We start from the raw sequence: 27007 nt of genomic DNA, 5'->3' as shown, positions 1-27007 counted from the left end.
GCTAAACTCTGATCGGTTGTCAGCTCGCAGAGTGGGAGACAATGAAGCACAAGGCCGGGTTTTATCTTTTTAAATGTTTTAAATTGTATCTATTGTTTGTTCGAAATGCCAAGTGACAAAAAAGCCTCTAGAGAAAACAGGAAGCCATAAAAGAAGACATTCCATGAGAAAAACAGAAAAGCTGCCTCAGAGGCAGATCTCTGCAGCTTTAGTGGGAGGTGATAGACGCCGTCTGCTTTTCTCTTTGGTCTGATGAACCTGGTACGAAGCAGCCTGGATCGGGCTCTTTGGTGAACTTCAGCAAGCTGTGTTTGGCAAACGGCGGTTTTGGGTCATTAGTCATGAAACGCTGTATTTACACAGTTTGGATGTTAAAGCTCCATTTAGCAGCCAACAAGACCCAGAGTTACTGTAGAACAGTTCAGTAGCAGACATGATGAGGACCCAACGAGATGCCAGATGGAACGTGACTGGGACCCTGACATGGTTCTGTGGGGTTCTGCTGGAGCAACAGAGCTTGTGTGGCCTTGTAGGTAAATCCCTGCACTTTGATTACTTAATTTTTCTGTTAATATATTAACAATATAGGGATTGAAGCAAGTTCTCAGTACACCCCAGAAGTTCTTTGTTGAAATTTCAACATACTGAACAATGGCTGCGTCCAGATTTGCTTTTTGTTCAGTCACAGTCCAATATTTAAATATCAGGCTCTACCCACAGAGTTTGTAAGTGCTGCTAATCCACACTTGGCCAATGTTGAGCTAAAGCACCACTTCACCAACTGTTTCCTTACAATGAAGGAATCAAAACTTTAGAAACATCCCATAATAAGTTGAGAGCTCACCTTTCTGACATCTGCAACTTAACACTCACATTGTAAAACCTTGCACCAGTGAAGGTAATGGCAGTGTTGCTGTACTGCATTGAATGAGACCTGAGGAAGTTGTCAGTGGGAGTATTTTTGTTCATGTGCATACATTCTTTTGAACCATTTTTTGAGCCTTGAGTCCATTTTGTCTTTTTGTGACAAAAACAGCTGAAAGGGTTTGAAGGGTTTCAGAAGTTGGCCCCGCAGAATGCGTCACCACGGTAACCGCTCCTCGCTTCCCTCGGCTTCCGCAGCCAGGCTACTCGCGCGCTTCCTCTCCTGCTGACACATATACTGCTAATTGTCATTCAACTAGATACAACTCGCCTGTGTGGCTGCATTTGTAATTGTGATCTAGTTATTTCAAAGCCCCTTTTTCAAGTGCTGCTCCCATTATCGTACCACCCCTGTGGCTCTTCTTTAACAGGCTCACACCATTACTGTAAGCGCACTACAGCCATCTGTAGTGCTTTGAACACAAACTCTAGAATCTTTTTCAAGTTCCTGTGGGCTCATTAGGGATCCATCCTGAACACCTCAACCATATTGTGCTAAGATCATCTGTAAGTGGTTCTGAAATATAAAGTGATCTAATTAGTTTTCCGTTCAGCCGAGTTTGCTGACACGTTATAATGTATCAAGACAAGAGGCAAGTGAATTGGCTTTCTACATAAAGAGAAGAGTTGATTTGTCTTGGCGTGAAGCTGTAGCTGGAGTAAAAGGGACCTGACAAAATCACAGAGCCTGAAGGAGAAGAAACACTTTCCATTAATTGAGCAGCTGTAGTTTCTCCCCCTTTGTCCAAATTGAATGCGTTGAGTGTTGCCACTGATGGAAAAGTCTGTCCACAGGAAGAGAGAGCTGCAGTAAGCAACGCTAGGCCACACAGACCCAGACAGATGATGTCGTTCCCGTCACTTCCAGTTGTCAGTAGACGCTGCCAATGCACAGAATTGTCTAGTTGAGCTTTAAAAACTCAACTAGGGCTGTCACAACTGAGTGTTCGCCTCAAATGTCACCTCTTGGCTCTCATTAGGAATTCCTGTTGTGAGAACTTGGTACTTTGTCATTCTGCTAGCCGTCTACTGGAATTGACATTTCACTCAGCGTCTCCCGTTTCATTCGGTATTCTACTGAGGCCGCCTTTGCCTCCTTCTTCTCATTTCCCATCATGCCATTTCACCTTTTTTGTTTCCCGGGAAATGGATCAGCCAAAAATTAAACAGCCGAATCAATGAGGTGTCCTTAAAGACGGTGAGCTGTTCAATGCTTGTCCGTCTTTTTTATGCATGTTTTGACCCTTGGTTTATTGGCTGCACTGTTGCTAATAAATAAAGATATTTGGAAGTAGGGCTTGAAGACGTGATTTTTATGCAGTGTTCTTACTAAAGTAGACTCTGCAGGCTTGTTGCTGTTCGCGATGGCTCCGGCCTCCTGACCGTAACGATGAATGGATAGATGGCCTCATACTGTGTTACCGAGGACAGAGGTTTGTATTTAAACTGTGCGTAGTAATGTGCAAGTGAAAGGAGCCAAGTGAGGCTTAATTTTAGCATGTTAGCATGTAGCGTTTACTGTATATCCAGGTCCAGAATTAAAAGTCAAGGTTAGAGGCTTGTCCTGGTGCTGTTGTTCCTGTTAGGACACTGATTCAGGTGTCACTAACTAGTGAAGGGCTTTATATAAATACTATTATTTTTCCATCACTGCAAGTGAGCAACAACACTCAAAACAACGAAATGTTGGAAAAATGCAATTTAAAGAAAAAAAAATGCAGCTCTTATCACAACATAGTGATTAAAATTTTTTAACTAAAGACAAAAGGCAAGTGCACAAGAATAGCAGCCTAATTACAGTGGTGAGTAATTAGAGCTGCAGGCATGAGTACAGTGACCAGGCTCCAGTGTAGCGTTATCTAAGAAATTAAAAAAAGAATTATCATGCATTAGTGAGTGGATTCTCATTATTTCCAAGAGAAAACATGGAAGGTTTCACATCTTGTTGGCTTTTTATGAATTTAGTAATTTACAGAACTGCAGCATTTATAGCTGTGGAGCCTTTAACAGTTTTTTCCTCAGATTATTATTATTATTATTATTACTCAGATGACAAATCCAGCATTTGCTAACGTGTGTGCAATGTGCAACTGAAAGGCAGTTTCATGCAATTTGGTGCAAAGAACCTTAAGAAAGAGATTAATTAAAAATCCAAGGTTTTCACTTTGAGAAATGTCAAATAAACAAAATGGAAAACAAACCATTAAACCCTGAAAGTCTAAATCCTAAAAGCGACTGAACATTTTATTCGTTCACCAGTGTGACGGTCAAATGGAAGGACTGTGAGCAGCTCTTTTTTTCGGTGCAGGCAGGTGTAACTCGCTGGAGCTCGTGCAGAGGGACTTCGATGCGCTGATGCAGAGCCGGAGTTAAATGTGGGCCTGACGATGCCTGTGCGGCTATTTGTGAAAACACTAGACGAAAAAGAGGCCAAAGCTCTGATTCCTGACCTTCGCGCCGCACACTGGGACTGACGCGTCCTCATTCCCACATTAATGTGTCTGCCACAGCTGAGATCATATTAGTGATTCACTTCATGAGACTTTAATGGTATTTTTAGCATCGTGGTCTCTTGGTTTCAGCTCAGACGGCTGCTCCTCTGTCTCCTTTAATTCCTGCACCACCGTCATCTCAAAGGATCATTTCCTCCTCACTGGGTAAAATAATGGAGTGATTGTACACAGTTTAAGTACTTTCATGTTTCCTGCATGCACAGTTGCACACTGTACATGTAATTAGCACAGCTCTTGTCCGTGGCCAATGGGACGTGAAGAGGATTAGTGTCTTCACGAGAATGGGACGCCCGTCTGCTGCGGGACGTAGCAACTAAGCTTAGCCCTGGAACGTCTTCCAGCCGGAGCCAGCGAGCGTTGGAACGGTGCAAACGGTGCTTTCGCGTCCTCCGACGGTGCACCTGTTACGACCCCGCTTTGTTCTGACAGTGCCGGCCTCAGAGGACCGCAGCCACGCAAGACACTTGGAATTAAAATGCGCGCACCATTCACAACTCATTATCGGATGTGATGATGTTGTCCCATCTGTTAATGGATGTGGATAGCGCCAAACATCAAACCCATCCATCATACTGGGCAGACGTGTGGCTGACTATCAATAGATGCCTTTCACAGGCAACGTTCCCTCTCCTTCTGCTTTCGCTTTGCAGATTGTGTATTTTGCAAGACAAACAAGCGCGCATTAAGTTGGGTAAACAGACGAGTCAGTGTGTCCTTGGGTCAAATGGAGGAGTTTAATTGGACGTCAGGCAGTTCATGAGTTTATACGGTTTATTACAAAGTGAATAAAGCTGAAAATATTACACACATTTACATCTAGTTTTTATTCTGCTGGTGCCGTTGACACATCTGATGGAATTATTAGCTCCTTCCGTTTTTGAGTGACGCTCACTCCGCTAATGATAAAGTTTGGCAGTTTCATATTTATTGTAATCTGAGAATGAATGACACCCGATGGCTGCACAGAGAAGCAGGTACTCTTCAGTTTGCCAGAGCAGAGTGAACTGAGTGGTGTCTTTTGCATATTGAAACGGTACAGTTGTCGTTGTTACATCTGCTGCGGCACGGAAGGAACAGTTGAGCAGCTAATTAGCCGAGGCGCTAATTAGTGCAGCGTGTAAACATACCTTTAAAGGTCACTTAGTTAGACACTGCGAGGTCTTTACTATTCAGCACCACTAACAACGTGACATTTTGCCCACTGCCTCCTCAGTTTGTGTCTTTATTCCCTGTGGCGTCGAACCAACGCCCCCGAAGCCCGACAGCTGCTGCCAATCAAACGCTGACACATACGTGACACCTAACATCTTCCAGTAGCATCCCCCCACCCTCCTTTTAATAAAATAAAACCTGATGCATGAGTGGTGCCAATCTGTGAGCAGAACATCACCACTCAGACAATTGCTCAGTCAGTACAAAGCGCGAGTCCAGAAGGAGTTACTCAGTAAAAATGATAATAGTACAAGTAACAAGTAATAAGTAGTTCAAATTCATTACATCTATGTTTTTCTTCAAATGAGAGACAGACAGTTTATTAGTTGCCCCCAAATGAAGATAAGTTGAGACGCACATAAAAAAACAGTGAATTAATTTAAGTTTAATCTGTAAATGCAACTCTGATGAGTCCAAACAGTCAGCAAGGTGCTTAAATGTGTCTGTTTACTAACACTGGATGCTTAATCATCAAACTGTTATAATTACTTATAATTATAATTACTAGTGGACAGCCTGCAGTTGGATTGGGGAAGATGGAGGATGGTCAGTGGCTGCTTTTATGCTAAAAAGTAAAGATCCAAATGTAATGAATGTAATTAATCTGACCTTTACCCGTTATGACCACGCCATAGAAGCCAGCGATGACGCAGCAGCACACGGAGCCTTTTTGGTCTGATGATGATGTCATGTAGTAACAGTGACTCTGTCTTTTTATAATACTCATCAATTCAAATCTATTACTGCGGCTGCTTTGATGCTCTGGTATTTCAGTGATTTTGTTTAAACTAAAGGAAGAACACTGTTAAACACGATGGGTTTGTGATGTTCGCTGCGTAAGTGGCTGCTTCGTCCCACGATGCCCCACATTTCTCAGCGGCGTCCCTCAGAGAAAGGCCACGGAATCATGGCTTTCAATCAAAGTGGGTAGATATAATTAGCTCCAGATTGGGGACACTTAGTTGTGGGTTATTTGTCATTGTGTTGCTCCATCTGGGTCTCGTGTGGTTTGTCTGCTTCTGACGCACGAGTACAATGTTGGCTCTGAGAAGAGGGACTTGCTCCTTCATCGAGGGACTGAGGTCAGAACAGTGTAATAAAGAGCTAATGATGCTGCTGTGGAAGCATCCAGACATGAAGCCGCACTGCACATTAGTCTTTACGTAGCGGTTCTGATAAAACAGTCTGCTCTAAACATCACAACGAGCAGCTGATGCACGGTGAGGCTGTATTACTGCAGTTGTACCTATATTTGTAGCACTTAAACAGGGAAGGTGGCCGCGTGCGTTCGTGGGATCTGACGGAGCTGCATCGTATTTTCGTCTGGACGCGTTTTCAGCCCGTTTCGACACCAGCGTCACAGTTTGATCATTTTCTCCAGAGAAACAATGTTATACGCGCCGAGCTCCTAAATAAAAGTAGAATTAGGTCAAGTGCAGGTGGAAAATGCGTCCTACAAACATTAAGATTAAGGAATCTGAATAATCTGACAATGACAATAATCATTCATGCATTTGTGGGATCTTTCTCTATGATTCAGGCAAAAACTCGTTTGGTATTCACAGACATTCAAACACTCACATAGTGTGAAACCACATCGCTTCCCCACAGTATGTGGAGGTCGTGTCTTTTTGATTAAGCTCAGCCTGGTTCATGTCTCAGAAGACAAGGGTTTGACATCACAGAGGCATTTGGGTTAAATGTGATAGTTTCCTGTTTCTGTTTCAGGAGCTGTTTGGCTTTAAACCACAGTCACTTTCGCGTGTCTGGGTTTAACCTCTGCGTGTTTGCGTTTTCAGTGGTTGTGAGTGTCCATCACAGAAGCTCAGGCCTCCATCACTGCGGCACATGCTGCTCTAGTTCCTTGTTCCTTCCTTTTCTTCATGTGACATTAATTTAGCCTCAGCAGCTCAATGCAGCTCTTGATGCACAATAATTGCAAAGCCCATTCTACCCAAAGTCAATTTCAGATTTGCATGAAGAATGGTGGCATGTTATGATGGAAGCGTTCCGCAATGAAGAGGCAGGCGATTGAAATCGGGATATCTTCCGAGCACTTGGAGCTTTGGTTGGAGACGGCACCGACGTGAGGGAAATGAAATACAAATGGGAAAATAATGGAGGTTTACTCCCTACACATCACTGGAAACACAGACTCCCGGCGAACTTCAGGGGTTCGTCAGGTACACAGTTTGACAAGATAAAGCCTTTCTTGTTACGTCTCTGCAGATGCTTTAATACTCTAACATTATTAGGTACTCTTTTAAAAAGCGCACACACACACACACACACACACACACACACACACACACACACACACACACACACACACACACAGTGGCAGATAAATGTCTCTTACAGAAGATGATAAATGCCGCAGTTCTGAATTGATATTGGATATTCATTATGTCACTATTATTGTAATTGCATTTCTAGAGCGGTGGGTGACTAATGGGTTCACACTTGTAAAATACCAGCGACTTCAAAGAGCCGGCTGGGAGAAAATATTTTAAGAAGTTTAAAAGGTGGAGGTTGAACCTAGATGTGGATTTATGCTCGGTAAGTGGACAAGAGGAGCACGTTCAAAGCCGGCAGATAAAACCACGTTGACCAGCCGCAGGTGCAGTAAACAGCTGCTGACTCTGGGTTGAGTGTGATTAGCTTTTATCCTGATGCTTTCACATACACACTGACGTCCACTGTGCCGGACACCGGCTCTGGAGCAGGTTGTTTAGCAGTGAACATGTTGTTGTGTTTTATTTTTTGCTGCTAGTCTGTGGCATGTAATTCAGGACATTTCCATCGTTAGCCGCTGGTCCATTCGGCTGGAGGCCTCGTGTCTGTTGATCACAGCCCGCAGAGGTCAGAGTTCAGTAACGCCGAGCTTTGAACGGACAACCAACAACAAACACTGAGACGCCTGCATGTCATGAAAATAATGAGTTTTCAGGGCCTTCCCTTCTGATGTGACGTGTTAACCATGCAACTGGTGCAACTGGTCACAGCCAGTGTAATCAGCGTGTTCTCCAGTGCTTCATGCTTCTAATTGCTCCTTTTAATACGCTGACAGTACATGCACAAATCAGGTTGAATGACCTTGGTAAAAATAAAACATCTGAGATGTAACATGAGCTAAATCTTTTATTGTATTTCTTCAGTATCACTAAATGCAAGTGTAAACAGAGTCTGCAGGTAATGAAACATAAAGACGTCTGTACCTGGAGACATGAACAGCAGCTGCTAAATGTAATGTAGAGGTAATTAAAGTGACTTTGTCTGACGGGGGCTTGACCCAAACAAATCCGTCATCATTTTACAAGTTTTGTATTGGAAATCTGCAAAAAGTGCAACATTTAATTTTCATTTTATTAGATTATAACTCAACAACAGGAAATCAAACATCCACAAAAAAGTGCAAAAACAATAGAAGATGTATTTGGATGCACTGGTGTGACAGCACAACTGATGCTTAGTGCTTAGCTGAGGTGAGACTGAAGTACATGTAAGACGACCGAGGTGAGACTGAGGCGAGGCTGAGGTAAGACAATCCAGGTGTGACTGAAGTGCATGTAAGGCGACCGAGGTCGTCTGAGCTGGTGCTGAGGTGAGACCTATGCAGTGAGGGGAGACAAGGGGCACAGGACGAATCGATTGCAAAGATTGTGTCTGTTGTGGCTGTGATTAAGAAAGGCATCGCTTAGCAAAGAGCAGAGCTGAAGCTGAAGTCTGCAGTCACACAGACCAATCCATAACGCGTCTCTAATGCACTACTGTACCTCCGTATGTTTAGTGTATATAGACATTAAAAACACCAACACTTAGTCATTTCCAACCACTGGAGCCTGTCCCAGCTCTCAATCAGGTGAGAGGCGGGGTTTAACTTGGGCAGGTTTCCGATCTATCACTCACTGTGCCTCGTGTTTGGACTGAAATTGGAAAACTAGCGTTTAGTTTTGCTGCACCCTCTTGGAATATTTTCCAAACGGACCTTAAGATTCCAGAACTCGTTCCACTTAAATCAGTTGATTGTCTCCTATTCATCAAACAAAGAGAGGCCATTGGACATATGTGCTTCTAAACGTGTTACATTGTTCAAGTACTGCACATTATTTGCTAAACTGTATGGAAAAAATACAATAAAAAGGAAACACCTTTTGGCTTTGGCTTGGAGTGACCACAGCGAATGATTAGCATGATTCGGCAAGATGCCTTTAATGACAAAACTCCTATCTGAGAGGATCGAATCTGTGCCAAACGGCTGGGGGCCTATGGAATAAATACAATAACAATACTAAATTAACCGTATTAATTTACGACTGCCGACCCCCTGGTCATCCTCCTTAAAAGAGAACTTGATCTCTATGGGCTTTTATCTGATTATATAAAGGTTAAATGAAAGTTAAATTCAAATAATATTTGACCCTGGTTAATGAACCTGACATCATGTTTTTGACATATAAAAGGCAATAAAAGGCACATTTGAAATATATATCTCAATATGTAATATTTCAACACAAGTATGAAAAATCAAAGATTATGTTTGAACCATCAACAAGTCACTAAAAACAGCTTTAGATTTACCTTAATTTTACCAACACAAGTAAATGGGGTGTTTTTCTTTGATCAGGCAAAACCAAATACAAAGCAAATGCTCCATCATTTAATGAGGTTTATACTGTAGTTGCATTTAATCTAATTTCATACTTCTAAAACACATTAGCCATTAAAATAAGGTTTGTGTCTGAGGAGCCATTTGCTCCTATGCTGCTATTTAAGACACATCATTCGAGACACTGAAGATACAGTTCAATTAAAATTATTCACTTTGACGAGTGGACTGATTCTGATGTGAAAATAAAGTTGGTTTGCGTTGTATTAACACATATATGTTCTACAGTAAAGCAATACAAGCTACTTTTAATTAGCACCATTTTATTTTATTCAACATTATGTTATATAGACGGGCTACTTTTAAGTCGAGTGATAGAGTTGGATTGCATTTAATTGAAACACATTAGCGGCCGATCAGATGCTCCAGTGCAGCGTCTCCACCTCCTTAGGGGGCGTATACAGACTCCAGGCCCAGCCAATGTAACCAGTGGGAGGTTTGTAAAAGATGACTGGAACCAGTCCAGTGCCAGAACTGAGGACAATTAATCCTGGCTGGCTGTTCAAGGCGCCTCCTCGTCAGGTGGTGGGAGTCATGTACATGCAGACAAAGCCCTGGCTCCTAATTCTGATCATTAATCACGTCCTCCTGAGTGAAGAGCTGGGCTCCTCTCTTGAAGGGACGCGCTCCCCAGCGCAGGCTCATGAGCAGCCGTCCCCGCCTCCCGTCCCACGCTGTTTGTTTTAGCCTCCATGTCCCCTCAAACTGCCTTCTTCTCCTCCACTACATTTTTACTGCACCACTCTTGCTCTTCTTCAGTTTTGTAGTCAGCAGACTATTTTTTTTTTCCTTTTTTCTGGGCGCACATCCATTTGGCAGCCGATGTGGGATAAATAAATTATAGCCTCTAAAATCAATGCCCAGTCTATGATGTAGGCTCTGGGCTTAGTGCTCGCCACCGTGCTAGAATTATGCCACTGTCGCTCAAACGGGGGCATTTCATGAGCCCGGGAGCCACGGCGCTCACCGGGCTTCTTTGCCTGCTTTGAAATTTTTATTACTGAGAGGCCGTTCTCAGCCTCCTAACATTGTGTTATTTGTCACACATTTTCATGGGTAATATGACTTTTACTGCAGAGAGTTTAGAGGAATAATTTGTCACAGACTGCAGCATCCAGGTCTGGAAGCTTGTCTTTAATTCCTCCACAGAACCACTCAAAGATGCTAAAAATAAATCAAAAACAGTGGTAGGAGTGACATCTTTGTGCATTTATTTTTAAAGCAAAACCGTCAGTCAGCCTTTAAACCGCGCGTTGATGCTGGAATGAAAGATTCATAACTGTCAGACCATAGATATGTTTTGCTCAAAGTTCAGGTTTTGCGACGTTTGACATCAGACTTGCACACGATTCATCTCACCGCGTCCCCGGCACATCGCTCCGCTAATGCTTCCCCCTTGTTTCCTTCTGTTTCCCCAGATGGAGATGATTCCAGAGCCCGATCCGGACGACGAGGGGACAAAAATAAGTGTGAGTTGAAAACTGTGTCCTATAATCCACCCCCCCCCCCGTTCTAGTCCTGTGCTGTCGTGACCCAGGCTGCGCTCGGAGCAAATACAACAGCAGCAGATTTCACTGAATAACACACCTTCAAGCAGAGAAAGGAGCTAATCAGTGAAATCAGTGGCGCTGTACTATTACGGTCAGAGCGGCTCCCTGCTGTGCGTCACGGCGCAGCAGCTGGTGCAACACTGCTTTCCATCCACTCTGCATATGCATTCTGTGAATAGATCAGCTTTTACCATTAGCCTCCATTGAACCACAGTCCTCCACGTCTATATATAGACTCATGTCTGGGATTAAGCTGTTGCTCTTATTTTAGCGTATGGTGAAGTTTACATTTCATGTGCTCCAGGTCTTATGCTACAGTAATATAGTTACAGTGTTGCTCAAACATTAGCAGTCAGGCCGTAAACAAGCCGCCGATTGCTGCCACATCTCTGTAATTACCTGGGTCTGATGCTGTAGCTACTGTCAGGAATGAAAACCAGCAGGAACGACTTCAAGTAAATAACATTACAAAATTAGAATATCTTCTTAGTCAATGAGACGACACTTTTAAAAGCATAGTATATTTGTTAATTAAGTGATAAGGAGGAGCTTGGGATGGAGGAAGCTGCGTCCACCCACTGGTTGGGTTTAAGCAAGATTGATGTATTTGAAGGTTAATAAGCAGATTGCGCGCATAGTAAAATTAAATTAGGTATTTTGGATGGAAAAATATGCCTGAGGGTGTCACACTGATACATTTATTACAGACTTGCAATTTGGAGACATAATAATAATGTTATTAGAAGAAATACCCCAACCTAACAGAATATATATTCCCTATCTGCATCTAGTTATGCTGGACCTGCACAAACGTGAGGCCTCAGTTAAGAATAGCTGCGTTACATGAACTGACACCTCTGTTAGCTTACGCGGGTCCAACTTCGGTGTCAATGTGAATATTCCAGTGCCACATTTTAGACCTCCTGCAGCATATTGTAGAGTGGAGTGTCATGGAAGCAGTGGGACTGTGACACGCTGTCCGTTGTTATGACACTGTGCTCTTTTCTAATTACTCTAACAGACAGTGAAAGTCCAGGGCAATGACATCTCACACAAGCTGCAGATCTCCAGAGTCAGCAAGAATGACGAGGGACTGTACGAGTGCCGGGTGACGCGGGCCAACTACGGGGAGATTGTGGAGTACAAAGCCCAAGCCTGGCTCAAGGTCAACACCACGGCCCGGCCCCGGCGACCCCTGCAGACCCCCAAGAAGAGCTCCCCCATGCACCTGACGGACAAGAAGCCCAGAAAGTCCAGCTCGCCTCAGGACAGCATGAGCTCAGACCAGAGGACGGCCTCCACCTCCACCTCCCACACATCCTCCAACACAGCTAAACACAGCCCCGGCTCAGGTAAAGCCCAGGGGAGGGTTACGTAAGCAGCAAAGCGCTGGCTCCATGACGGCCCTGATTGGTCTGACGTGCCAGCGTGCATTACTGTGTTGTTCAGTAAAGGTTGGTGTGGTTGAGCGTGAACCGGACCAAGCAGGTCTGAGCAGCTTTGTGTAGTGACGCTGCAGTAGGACTGTTGTTGATCCACTACATGCAAAGCTGCTGTGAACCCGCCCCCTCTCTCCCGTGGGGCTTCCAGGTGGAGTCCTGCTAAGCTGTCATCTGTCTGGTGGCACTTTAAAGTTGACTCTGGCTCAACACCAGCTACAGGAGTTTTCATTTCCATGCAGGGCACACGCTCCCCCTCCCAGGAGCCGCCATCGATCTCTGATCCTATAGTAGACAAATGCACGATCGTACACAGGAAGGTAGCTGGAAATGCATGTGTGGTGGATACTTGCACCATCAGAAGAGGTGGCTGAATGTTTGGAATATTTAAGGACTGCTGGGTGATGTCTGTGTCAGGATGAAGCCCAGTATTGACAACAACTGGGTTTGCAGCAAAGCACAGCAGACTTCTATTGGTGTAACATCTCAGGCAGTCGAAAAATATTAATAAGACAATGGATAATATTTCAGTTTGAACAGAATATCATGAGGTGGTTCTAAACACTGATTACTGCACAGATCGTCGTTTGACCCACTGGTGTGTCCATGGACGGGGTCCCGAGCCTGTGGTGCAGCCGCATCCACCGCTTTCAATTAGCCAGCGCCGGTTCTGGTCCCGAGTTCACCGACCGTAAGAACGGGAACCGCTTCCCCGCAGGTGTTTGTTACAGGTGACACGTAGTCTGACATTTTGCTCAGGAGGTTAATTGTGTGGAAAATGTGAACACAGGTTGTTTCAGGAGTTTGAAAAAACACATTCCTTTTGTTTCCTGCAGCCGACTGACGACTGGTAACAGTTGAGGCCTCTGGGTAAAACGGACACCTCACCCTCAGGTGTTGTAAATTCCCTCTCATTAACTATTGGCAGTATTTTATCGTCTCTATTAAACCGCGTTGCTCGGCTCCTTCTCGACAAATATGCCATTTGTCATTTCCCCCGGTCTCACAGTCCACACAAAGTCAGCGCCGCTCTGGGCTCCGATAACCTCCGCACCTCCCAGCGAAACACAGACAGATATTACTTGCCTCTGAATAGAGGTAGGAAGTTGAATAATCCCCAGGGCTGCGGCGCTGAAGATTATGAAGCAGCCAAATTATGCTGACAGCTGTGTTGCGGTGAGTCCTTTGCGCGGCGTGTCTGACACTGATAAATGCCTCCGCACGGCCTGAGCCACCTTCTCAGAGCGGCAGAGAGGGCGCCGCGGCTCAGGGCCACGCGCTTCCATTACTGCCGCTCTCAGGTTGGAGCAAGACAATGGTTAAACGGGCTGCGATGAAGTTAAACCTGGGAGACTAAACAGCGAGGCACCTCCCAGATGGTGGAGCGTCTGCGTCTGCGTCTGCGTCTGCGTCTGCGTCTGCAGCGCTCGAGCGCACTGGGCGGTGACCGGATCGGAACCAGAGGAGCCGGGCTCGCCTCGGGCCCCGAGGCCCGGCCCGCTTCCCGCAAGAAAGGAAAACAATTATGGACTCAGCCTGATTGCATAAGCATCCGCGCAAACAAACGGAAAGCAGGAACCACTGACCTTGTTTTGAAGAAGCGCCATATTTTCTGCACTGCCTGGAGTGTGTATGTCTAAGGAAAGAACAGCGATGAGTCATCGCTCCAGTAGGTGGTTAGCTGCATGCGATGTGCTGCTAGTGGAGCTTCCTAAGCCTGTGAACGTGAGACGGAACCAAAGACTATGACTTTCATTCATTTGGTTTGAACTCATTAGTCAGAATGTGACAGTCTTTCCAGTAACTTTGGAGACTGGATTATTTAAGCAGACACGTGTTGTACTTGTCTTTGTGAACGAGTCATTGAACCAGTGGATTTTGGCAGCTCTGGAGCTGCAGCTTTCTGTCTGCGGGGTTGTGTTCACTGTCTCCATCGCCTGCTTTGATTAATCCAGCAGAATGTTCACGGAACCTCCAGCAGATCCAGGGTCAGTGTGGGCGGCCATCTGCCTCAAAGCCTCCATGTACATGAACCATATAGACATAAATGCTGGGGTGCTTCTTTAATATTAATCTAGTCTAACTCTAATTAGCAGCATTTTTCCTGCTTCACATCTGCTTGTCTGGTTCAAAAAGTGATGAGTAGAACACGCAGACGGGTAAATATGGTGGATGTTGTAGTCTGCTGCCGCAGTAGACTGTTATCACACTCACCGTCGCCCATGGATGAACAGGAAACAGCATCTTGTTATGTTTAACTAGTCCCTCAGACAAAATCCCAGTTACAGCTCAGACAGTGGGTTCGGGAGTGTCTCAGTCAACAAGCAGTAAACGCACCACGAGAGGCGTTCAGCCGTCCCATCAGCGCCAAGGATCTGCAGGAGCCCATGGCCACGAGCCAGGCTGAGCTCCCTGTGGAGGTGCTGCGGTGACTCACCTCCCTGCCTCGCTGAACCCGAGCGCCTCGCTGGCCCGGAACCCGCTTTCCTCAGAACCGTTTCCCTGAGCCAAGAACATTTTGGCAAAATCCGGGGCGTTGCGTTGGGTTAAGTAGGACAGAATGAAGCGCATTCAGCGCGGCTCCGTTTCACATCGCAGGCTCGTCGCACCGGGAGATAATCCGTCGATAACCAGCCGACGGGAACTCAAACGCATCACGCACGGAACCTCGTGGGAGCCGGGCGTCTGGAAGTCCAATCTGCAGCGAGGAGCCCGTTCACCTCTCGCACAGGCTCCCTCTCCACACGAATAACCCTGCGAGAACAGAGCTGAAAATCCATCCTGAAAGACTGGAAAAGACACAGCGACCTTATCAATCTAAGTGTGACAGGAAGTGGACGGCTGAGCTTTTAGCCCAGTGATGGATAAAAGGAACAACACCAGCGCTGGCTGCATAAAAGGCTGCGTCTGAGCGTTCAGCTGTTGCCGGTCTCGTCTCAGAATCATCTTTGCTCAGCAATTAAAATGTGTGGCCGCGTGCGCAAACAATGATTCCTTGTCGGCTTCTATAAATAGTGGAGGGCACGGGAGGTGCTTCTATCTGTGTGCCGGCTGGCAAGGTTAGTCGCGAAGTGAAAAACAGCCAGACGCTGTGATTTATGTGTGAGACTAATAGATGTGGACGCGGCGTTGCCTTCGGGTCGTATGTGGACGCGCCACAGATCTCTGCAGAGCAGCCTGACGGCGGATGCATGTTAACGAGGTGAAGTGTTTGTATGTGCCGCGTGCGAGGAAACGTCCCAACGAGCTCATCCCGCGGCGCTCGGCCTTTGAAGGCATCCTTTATCTCCCCGCCGTGATTTACTGTAACAGGGTTCAGAGTCGTCTTGCGGTCGGTCTGTGTTTTCTCTGCGGTTGGTTCTGCATCAGGGCTTTGTTTTTACCTCTTTTGAGATATTTTGTGGATGTTTGACATCGTGTTATGTCTGTTTGTGGTCATTTCGGGTTGTTCTACTGCAGCTTTACTGCTCATTATTCGTGATTACTGGTCCTTGGACAGTCGTGTGTATTGTCTGTGTTTCTCTGAGGACACTTTATGCCTCTTTGTAGGTTTTTTTTTGTATTAGAATACAACATGCAAGGCATTAAACGCAGCAGCATAGCAGCCGCTGCTTGACCACACCCACCTGGAGACCACCCACCCACCTGTGACTGTGGCAGCCCAGGTGTAGATGAACCGTCCTTCAGCAGGTGGATCAGACGTCGGGTCTTTAAGCTCCCGGTGCTGCTTGCTTTAAACTCTGGGGACTGTGAGGAGACCTGTCCCAGATAAAACACCTCCGTGGTTCATAGCAGGTGCACCAGAAATGCTTTATAAAGGGATATTTTAGATGAGGTCAAACGACTAAGCTCATGTATTTCCAGTGTTTCTTGCTGCTGGTTGGTTTTCTGTAATATTTTCCTGTTATTCTTAAATATTAAATTAAAGAACTGGAGTATCTGTGCTTTTAATTTGGTCCCAATGGGTCAAACACCGTGTTCCCACAGCCTGTGTTACCCTCGGTCTGAGAAATAAAGCTTTGAAGAGAAGGACACGTTCTGTTTGGGTCCAAATGAAAACTAAAACTGGTTTTATTCGCTGGAACCAGTTCCTCTGTTTCACTGCCCTTCAAGAAATTCATCCAAAAGATCTTTTTTCATATGTAAAAAAGTTTAGTGTTTTTTTCTGAAGACAGTGGCTGCTACTGAAGCCTCCACCTTCCAAATTAGTCACGTTAAGTGGACGTCTTCCAGAGCTCAGCCTTTCAAGTACAGATTTATTTCTATTTGTTACCTCTATGGTTCTGCAACATGGAAGTGGTCCAGGGGAACACAAAGAGGGCTTTTTATTCTACAAAGGCTTTAAGTCTGGAGAATATCCACTTGATTTGATTAAGTCGGGCTGTTGAAGCCTCATATTAACAGTAAACACACATTTGAATGTGGGTCCAGGCCTCTTACTTCCACTGCAATGCTTTTAGGAAGAGGCCGAGTCATGGTGAACATTAACTGGAGAAGTGGTAACAGCATGAAAACACCTCCAGGGTTAATGTGAGCACCTCACTGTGAGCGTCCTTTAATGTTCGAGTGTCTATAAGGCGATTTTTATGCTGGATAAAAATCTCCTTTTACTGTTTGTGTTCTCTCAGAAGTCCAGATTGAAAATTTGATTCGGAACCATCAAAAAAAGAGGAAACCACCACAGGAGCGAATTGGTGATGCGCGGATAATGATCTTTGAGCTGTCTGGAGCCAACCAGCAGATTCTACAGGAAGCGCATTTAAAAGCACATCTGGACGATGTCAGAACTGACCCGGGACAGATGTGCAGCGCGCTGACCCACCCAGAAGGAGGTCAGAACCAGCCAGCGCTGGTACCTTAGCTGAGCCACAGAAAGGTTTAACAGCCCGAGTGGATCTGTGCAAGATGTTGAGACCTCAGTCAACCCCAGTGTGTTGGGAGGACGTATCAAATCAGACGATGGGGAGGAAACCGGATCTTAGATGATCGTTTACTGTTCCACATTAAAGTTGATACGTTCACAACTTCAGAACGGATCTAACTCAGCTGATTGTTGAGCGGTTCAAACCTCACAGAAACAATTCAATGTCCTGATCCACCTCTAGTGTGAAATCTAAACACCTACAGTAATAACTGTGTCCACGGCTTTGGCCGAGCGCTGGAGTTAATGCAGCACGGCTGGAATCTTCTATTTAAGAAACCTCCGCACTCAACAGGCAGCACAAACCCCACAGACATGACAAGCTAACCTTTGTTAATGTTCCTCACTCCGGCTGCGTGTACGACACAAAAAGGCCTAATTCAGCGACGGATAATAGAGTCGGAGCCATCGGCAGCGCGTGTCCTGATGTAAACCCAGAAGTCTGAGCAGAGGATGACGCACTGGGAGTCACCAGAGTCATTACCCATTTATCTGAAGGGCTTGTATTGAACCTAATTGAATGTAAACCCCGGACTGACAGATAAAGGAACGGCCGCCGCCGCCATCGCTGAGACGCAGCATGTTCAGCACGCGGCCGTCGAGTCTCAGGTGTTTGTCTGTAAACCTGTCAAACAGCTGCCGTGACACCGAGGCTGCGCAAGGACGCTTCGTGCCCGTTGAGGTCATTTGGTGGCGTTGTACTCGTTTCACGCGTGACTCTCTCTCGCGCTGATTGGCCAAACGGATTGGTTTGGGCGGAAAAACCGCGCCGTGCCGCGTCTCCGTCGGGGCCTCGCGCTCCCTCTCAGCTCCGGGCTGATTAATTATTCTCTGTGTGAAGGATGTTTTGGCCCGGGGTGACTGGTGATCCTCTGTGGCACTCCTGTTCCGCTGATCACCTCCAGCCAAATGAGATGCAGTGGGGAGGAATGAAGGGTCAGAGCCCTCCATGTCTGCCCCCCCCCCCTCTAACCACAGCATAACCCAAAAACTCCAGAGCTGCACTGCAAGGAACAAAGTGTCCCCACGGACTATTTCCTTCTTAGAACTATTGCCCAGTCTGATACAAGACTTTAAATGTCAATATGATTTAGTGGATATCTCATTTTGGATTTGGCCCTATTTCACAGGATTAGAGCCCTGCACATCTCCGCTTTTCCCCCGTCCCAGGCGTCCTCTGCCGATGGAGACCACCCTTCTTCGTCTGCAGAATTCCGCAGCGCGGGACCGCGCGGCTGCTGCGTGCTACTTTGCTCTCATCATTTCAGGCTTGATGGAAGGGGAGATGAATCAAACAGGAGGCTGAGCAGCCTGCGCCCTGGTTCTGCACTTGTTACGCTTGGTAAACAGTCGGCGCCGCCTGCAGAGATGATGGCGGCGCGCCGGCGCCGAGGCGACAGGTTCTGCTCGCGACGGTTCACAGGCGTGTTGGGGAGGAGCGAGGAGTCCGTGCTGCATATTTAGGGCGAAGGTCCAGCCGTTGGTTTTGCACCATGACGGTTCCAGGTCTGCGTGGACGGCTAATGACCCGGTTATGCCGATGTTCATTACCCGTCTGTAATACGCCTCTGTTTGTCTTCGCAGGTACGAGAATATGCTCCAGCTCTGGACTGGCCGTCCTGCTCCTGGCGTGCGGGTTGGTGAGGGATGCCTTGTTATAATGTGAAGGACTAACATGCTTTCTACCCCGGATCTCTCTCTCTCTCTCTCTGTCTCTTTGTTTGCTCTCAAAAGAGTAGACGAGTAAATTGCCTGTTCCGCCCCCCTCCTCCTCCTCCTCCTCCCCCACCTCCACCTCCCATGCAGTCAGCACAGTGGGCCCTCATCCCCGGCCGCTGCTGCTCTTGCGCCCAGCACATTGTTATTAGCCACTGTTAACACGAGTCACCTTTAAACCCGATGGATTACCTTTTGTACAGACGTCGCCGCGACGGCCCTCCTGTGTGAAAACGGACTCTGTCATGTTGGGAAAAATCTCATGGAAGACTTTCTTATGGCTCATTGCTCAGAAAAGAGGAGAATCTATATTTGTGTAATATATATGATTCTAGATATATATCTGTTTTATTTGAACACATAGACTTTCTGTATGTAACGTGCTGTAGCTGACACTCACCATATTGAGCTTCATTGTGAATAGAGACTCTGCAAAAGAAACGCGCTCCGCTGACGTTTTGTGTTCGTTCCGACTGTTAACATGAACCACCGGGTCGCGAGGGGTTAACGTTTCCGTTTCTGCTCCATGCAAATGGTCCTACATCCTGTTTGTGATACACGTACAGGTGTGCATGCTAATGACCCCGAGGCTCAGACGAGAGGGACGCGCGACTCAAACCTCGGCCTGTTGAATTCAGCTTTATTTTAATGTGCTGGCTTTGCTGTGACAACAAACTGTCCTTTGTCATTTTGATTTGTATCACGTCCTCAGTAGGAATAAAAAAAGGATGTCACACGCTGAGAGTCCCTCAGAATCCTTATGTAGTATGTAGCTATGAATGAACTACTAGTTTGCCATCACACAAAGGTTTTAGATTCCGGATGATGAGAGATGATACTTGGTTCAACACATTTACACACACACAGTATGACCCATGTTACACTGTACTGTACTGACATAGATTTTTCACAGTAATTTACTTTTGCTTTATTTCCAGATGATGCGTTGTAGCAGTTACTGTCCACACAGAGCATTTATAAGCAAAACGCTTTGACAATCCGACACAAACACACATAGGGGGAGGTGCTGCTGATTACCATGACTCAGCATTCTTCGGCTGTCGTTAACTTCTGAGCTGAGAAGGAAAGCGTGAACCATCCGCCACATGCGCTGTCGAGCTGAAATCACGCAGCAGGTCAAAGTTTATTTCCCACCAATGTAACTGCAGGAGCAGAGCAGTTGTTTTTTTTGTTTTCTTTTATTTTTGCTCAGTTGAAGCCCAACGACTCAGCGCGATTTAAACGTGAAGCATGATAACGTAGGTCCCCGTGTCACCTACCTGCAGATGTCCCGTCATGACTGTGCTCTTGTTCCCCAAGAAGCATTACACGGATTGTTTTATTCCCTGTGCAAACGAGGCAAACTCGCCCCCTGCACCATTACTGTCTCCTCCAAAGATCTGTGGAGGGAAACCTGTCGATTCAGCAGCGACGCTCGGGCGCTGACTGAGCGTGCGGTGTGTTCTGGGATCAGACCAGGGACATCTTCTGCTCAGCAGCTTCCACGCCGGGTCGCAGACGCGTGGGCGACGACGAGCAGCCGATCCCATCCTCCAAGTTCTGAAAGAGCGTCAGGGTTCATTTGACAGGAAATCGATGTCTTTGTTTCTTAATGAGACGTGCTGTGGAGCGACTGGACATGCAGCAGCTTATTCTAGGTCCGGGATTGATTCCGCTGTAAAAGGCTCGCGCTCGAACACTTTTCGATTAGACATAATTTGTCCAACTCTCATGTAAAAAGTCAAAGACCTGTATAAATTGTAAATGAACTGATCAGCATGTTAACATGATTATTTTTCAGTCCATTTAAAAAGGCAGAGGCCAGTGATGTTCTGTACTTGTAACAATGGTGTCATGTACTCATCCAAATGTTAACGCGTCCAGAGTGGGCCTTCATTTCTCCCAAACCAGCTTGGGTCAATGTATTTGATAAAAAAAGTATCCACATATATTAAAACCATCTTCCATCCTGATCTAAGGGAATGGCTTGAATGCAGTTTTTTCCAAAAGACTGAAGAAATAATTTACTTAGTAAAAAAAAAAAAGAAATGATGATGATTTGGGGTTTTGATGGAGGCTGAGCGAGGTCTCTGTTACCAAAGAGGAGGGTTGATCCAGGGATGCTACTGCACACGGTCCGTTTGTGTTCTGTTTGATATGCCATGCTCCTTCCACTCTAGATGTATTTGCCTCTTCTAATGTGTTTCATTTCAATGCGGTCCTGTCTGTTTGTTGAGCTTTCAGAGATTCTGATGATTCTAATTCTCTCTTTTCTTTGGTATTGTGTGAGGCTTCTGTACTGGAACATTGCAACAGTTTGTATTATAATGACAATATCAGAATAATATTTAAATAAATCATTTTCACAGATGAAATTCAAACACGGAGGGGGGGGATTCCATCTGTTTGCTTGGTAACGCGCTGAGCTTCATTGAGTGAACTGAAGAAAGTGCTGACGCGGCCACAAACTGGCCCAGTTTCCAAGTCGGAGGAAAGTTACTTCAGAGTGGGCTTAATCACATTCCTATTGATAGCACTGTTACGCTGAATTAGAGAGCCTTTCATTTACGCAGCCACCCAGAGACTGAGGAGTGGAAAAAACACAGTGGTATTACAGTAATTCATATGAACACATTTGTATTTTGCGACTACTGCACACGGCATGTTGTGTTTACTGTAGTAAATAATATAGAATAATCTGATTAGTGCCAACATATGGTCAACGTCCCCAGCATGTGAAACTGCCTGAGGTTAAATAAATGATGTCAGATGCTCTGTATGATTAAAAATGATGCTAACTTACTGCAACACATGACTGCAGGAACATGGAGGCTGTGAACAGCCAGTGGCAAAGTAAAGTAAGTAAACATTATGATGGTGAGCAACTAAAATGAAAAATTTGATACTGTTTAGCTTGATTTGAGTCATACATTCAGCCACAATATGTGCCTTCATTAAAGTAGTGTAATAGCACAGCTAATGTATCTGTACAGAGTGATTGCTGCAGAGGGTGAAGGGTTTTATTTCCACAAACCCGCAAGGTTGAACTTTCTTCTAGAATATATATATATATATATATATATATATATATATATATATATATATATATATATATATATATATATATATATATATACTTAGTGAAAGTTGGATCAGCTATGAATGCAGTGAATGTATGAATGATGAACCTGCCGGTGAGACCTCGATGTTGTATTAAGTATTGGTATAAGTGACATAAACAGTTTGGAGCTGAGATAAAGTAAGGATCTGGGGGATGAAGAGTCTTACTGCAACTTACTTACTTGCAAAGAGGAAACTTCCATTTGGTGAGAACGGGCCTGTCGACTTTCATCATCCGTTCACCAGCTTGAAGGACTCCGTGGATGAGGAGGCTCTTCTTTCCAGCCGAGGACTGAGTCTGGCAGTGGAAGCTCAGCTAACCAGGTTTGCTTAATAAGTGAATTCACTTTGCAAAGCAGGCTCAGCGGCAGAAGAAAGCGAAGACAGGTGAGCAACAATGCAAAATTAGCCCTCAGCTTGTGTTTGTTAATTCAGCAAGTAATGACACAGTTATTTATGCAGCGGCACAGAGCGAGGGGAGCGCCGGCCTCCCTCCGGCTCTAATCAGGGCACACAGACGAGAGCGTGGACATTATCCTGTGACTCAGCCCGCCGGAGTTCTGCATATTCAAATATGTTTTGTTGTAGCAGCGTCGATGAATCACAGATGGCCACGATCTGCTCAGCGTTTCATGTACGTGCGTCGAGGAAAAAAAAAAAAAAATCTGGAGACAACTGGTTTACATTTTCATGGTTCATGAAAAATAGATGAGAAGATGAGACCGGATCCATGTTGCACCACGGAGCAGACTTCATGCAAAGCGCTGCTATTGGCAGCCCTGCATGGAGCCACGTGTCTGAACCCTGACACCGTTCATCAGATACATGAGCAGCAGCGACTCAGTGGCCTAAAGGTTAGAACTGACCTGAACACCCGGCCCTGTCTGTGTCAGGCTTCACATGTGTCAGCTTTGACTTCACGTCACAAACATCACTGCAACAACATCTGCCTGTTGCAGATGTTTTCACTGATGAAGGTCACTGGATGATTACAGTGCCTACAGGTCTTTGGCTACATGCTATGCACAACATGCCACGTGCTACGTGCTATGTGCTAAATGCTACATGGCGCCTGACGCGTCTCTCCCAGTTTGTCTTGCTTCCTGTTTGTTTTCATTCTTTGACCATTACATGCTCTGACCTTGGGGCGAGTGGATGTTCCCTGCTGAGAAAATTGGCAGCTTTCTTGAATGCCTTCCTCTTGAGTCTGAGCTTCCTCGGTGCAGAATGTTCAACAATTCAGAAACCTTTTGTGATTGTGTGCAACAACTTTAGGGTAGTTTCATTTTTGTTAAAAACGGCAAACAACAATTTGTCGTTTGTCTGAGATTGTGTTTCCAAAACACAGATCATTGATTAATTCACACAAAAAATGGTTTATATATATTTATATAATATCACCATAAATATGATTCAAGTCAAACATGCAAAAAGTAGATGTTTTTCTTTTGCATCTAGGATGTTTATTCTGTTTTAATCAAACTTCATATTAACACAGAACCTTTAGCGAACATTTTTCCAAACAGAATGTGTTTTCTAACAATGTGAATTGACCTGATCTGACTCCAAGCAGCAGTTTTCTACTACATAGTTGTGTCTTCCTGTCTTTAAGTAAGAGTGAAGTAGTGCCGTACGTCCTAGATGCATTTTCCAAACGCTTGCAGCTCTGATTTGCCAACGTTGCCCTCTGGCTGTTTTGCAAAGTCTCTTAGATGTTTAGCTACATGGTTTCCTCATCCACGTTCTTTGAGCCAAAGACTGGTGTGACCAGAACCATCACCATAACGAGGCATGATTCTGATGTTTGTGCTTCTGTCTTTGCTCTTGTGAAACAACAAGAGGTTAAAAGAAAAGTTGTCTGAAATACTTGAGCAAAGTAACTGCTGTCATAAATTAGGGTCCATCTTCCAGTGAAGTTTAAATGTTGTTAAAAGGATTAATGATGTAAGAACACAACTTTAAAGCAGTTCGACAATAAAGGTCTTCTCCTTAACGGAACCTTAATGAAAGCACCACTAAATAACATTTAACATAGCTATAAACCTATAACATCATTCTTCACTCCTTAAAGAGGGCTGTGAGTTGTTCTTGTTTTCCTTGTTTAGACACATTATAGGCTAAAGTGTAATTTCAGTAGTGACCAGAACATGTGCTGGATCAAAATGTGGGTCCTATGACACCTCGTTGGTTCTGTGACTCTGTGTGTGTGTGTGTGTGTGTGTGTGTGTGTGTGTGTGTGTGTGTGTGTGTGTGTGTGTGTGTGTGTGTCTGTGTTGCATTATTTATTTGCACTCATTAAAACTCATTCAAACGGTGCTAACTGGCATTGAAGCAACTTACTGTAGTTTTATGTAAAAATAACCGCAGCAGAGGCTGAGTGACTGTGTGCCTTCATACAGTAACTCAAGGTTTCGTCCCACAGAACTGACCCATCGGTGCAAAGCGTCCCTCAGGGCTGAGTGTAAAAAAAGCCCATGGGCCTTGGAGGGAAACAGTGGGCGCATGAGCCAAACATAGATTATTAGGATGTCTGTCAACGGCGGCCATGACACCTCAAAGCTGTGAGTGGATAAAACGTTGGGGACAGAGGACGCAGCATTAAGACTGCTCTGGAAATATGCTGCACCGCTAAGTGAGTGGGTGTGTTGATTAAAAAAAACGGTGCCCAGGAGAGTAGGTGAATGTGTGTTGACAGAATGTGAAGCCTGCCTCATTAAATTATAGAGCTACTGTAAAGACATTTTCTCTTTTCCGGAGCGCTTTTTACATGTAAACAAACAAATGAGTTCCAATCTGATATTAATCATAGCTTTTCAAACGGTGTGTGTTCAGCACACGATGATGTGCAGGTCCAGATGTCTCTTCACAGTAGAGACAAGCGTTTAGAGTGGGATTATTTACTTTCTGCTCTAAACCCTGCACTTCACTTGTTGTCTGTGGCAGAAATCACAAAGTCCTGTCAAACCACGCCAGTTCACATGACACATATCAATCCAATTCAGTTTGATTTCTATTGCACCAAATTACAGCAAAAGTAATCTCAAAGCACTTCAAACGGTTTAAGACCAGACGCAACTAAAAGCCAGCAAATTGAAGGCCAATCAATAAATTGTGCGTGTGTGTGTGTGTGTGTGTGTGTGTGTGTGTGTGTGTGTGTGTGTGTGTGAATGAGATGAATGCATAAACAAATAACATTCATACTCTTCCACAAAACATCTACTCAGTCATACGTGAACCCATGCACTCTCACATACATCACCCACACCCACACAATTCACTTAATCTCATTCATGGGGAGGGTAGGTCTCCATCCTGCTGCTCTCATGTGGCCCACAGCACCTCTAGAACCATGGCCTCCTGTCAACCAGGCAGAAGCAGGGGGACAACAGGTAAGGTATGTGCTCAGGTATGAGGAACTTTTGAGGACCGCCAGTTCCCTGAGGAGTCCATCAAAGCAAAGGCTCTATCCACTGGGCAGCCTCCAAAATACTGGATAAGTGTTTATGGCTAATGCAGTTAGGAGGGTCGATGGGTGAGACCACTTCCCAGTAGGAATCTATCTTCTGTGTTATCTGTACAATGAGGGCAAATATTTGAGTTTGTGACAACCATTTGTGTGTGTGTTGACACGTGCAATGACCACAGTCTTAGTTTTTCGTAACGTTTACTGAACTTCTTTTAAAGCGCCGCTCTGCAGATCTCAGCCCAGCTACACTAACACCTGCAGAGGTTGAGTGACAGACAGAGAATCATCAGATACAAACACACAGAGCTGTTTGCAGCTCCAACCTCTAACACATGGCAGTTAACAGGTGACGATCTCCTGACGGGTGGGTTTCCTGCCTGTAACGTCTCACTGTGCAGCTGCTGTAACATTAGACGAAGAGAAGACGACTCGCGCCGTCAACATATAAATAGAACATGAACAGAACAACCTTCTTGACCTTTTGTCTCCGTTTTATCCCTCGCTTGTTGCTGAGGGGAAGGTTTTAATGCAGATCTGCATTTTTCTCAGCTACTTTAGCACCTGGGCGGGTCTGAAAAACGATATTTCCCTTAGGATCATGTAAATTAGCCTAACATTTAAAAGCCAGCCCAGGTCTAAAGTCATGTGACAGATTTACTTCCCGTGTCTGTTTAAATGAAATGAAATGTATGAAAAGTCTTTTGAGAGACAATTCACCTTGTTTTTGAGGCAGAATGGATTTTGATTCAGAAATGAATTTGGCACAAACTCACATTGCACAAAATGATCCAGTCTTTCCTCGGTATCTTAGTAACTGCTGCCTTTTGTACCAATGATGTTAGGTCACTTTGACATTTTCCTCTAGAATTTGCGCAATTTGGAATTTGTATCTCAATCAGCGGTGGCAAGTTGTCCTGGTCCAGGACGATGCTGATGGTTAACAGATGGGTTTGTGTTCTGTGCTTCTGACCTGTTACCTGAGCAGCTGAAACCTCCCAACGTCTCCCCTGTTATACACACACCTGAGTCTCAGTGTGACATTCATGGTGGGTAATGTTCTTACCTAGACAGAATCCCATAGATACAGTATCCTATATATCTTTCCGATTAGTCAATCAGCTCTTCTTATGATTTCTTCAGAATTCATTTGTTTATTTCTTTCCTCAGACACCACCTCTGGAGATGGGTCACTCCAGACTATGGAGGCATTTTGTCTCAGTCAAGATATTGTGTGAGGACCAAGCTACAGCACAGAGCCATGATTCCAATTAGTGGAGTTCCTCTTTAATGTATATTAACCAGGTCCTAAATGACTCGGCTTCAAAGGCCATTTTGCTCTGGAACTTGTCCAAATGTTACATCTCAGCTGATTTCACGGGCAGTAATGGCAGCTATTCTTCAAATATTTACATTCCTGAGCTATTAACAGCTGTCAGACTGTTACATCAGCCAGCGAAGCAGCGCCGTCGCTCCTCAG

At 45.2% G+C, this 27007-nt stretch overlaps 1 protein-coding gene across 1 annotated transcript in view; it reads left to right on the top strand.

Moving 5' to 3' along the window:
• vstm2a (V-set and transmembrane domain containing 2A) overlaps window positions 1-21325 on the top strand; it is a 42991-nt gene extending 21666 nt beyond the window's left edge. Inside the window, exons 3-5 of the mRNA XM_029146727.3 lie at window positions 10737-10787; window positions 11890-12220; window positions 18813-21325. Coding sequence (XP_029002560.1) covers window positions 10737-10787; window positions 11890-12220; window positions 18813-18889 — 459 coding nt within the window. The 3' untranslated portion in view covers window positions 18890-21325. The remainder of the gene's footprint in view (window positions 1-10736; window positions 10788-11889; window positions 12221-18812) is intronic.
• Window positions 21326-27007: the final 5682 nt, after the last annotated feature.

The sequence above is a fragment of the Betta splendens genome, chromosome 4, assembly GCF_900634795.4.
Source record: "Betta splendens chromosome 4, fBetSpl5.4, whole genome shotgun sequence".
Classification (NCBI taxonomy): domain Eukaryota; kingdom Metazoa; phylum Chordata; class Actinopteri; order Anabantiformes; family Osphronemidae; genus Betta; species Betta splendens.
This window is presented reverse-complemented; position numbering and strand designations above follow the sequence as displayed.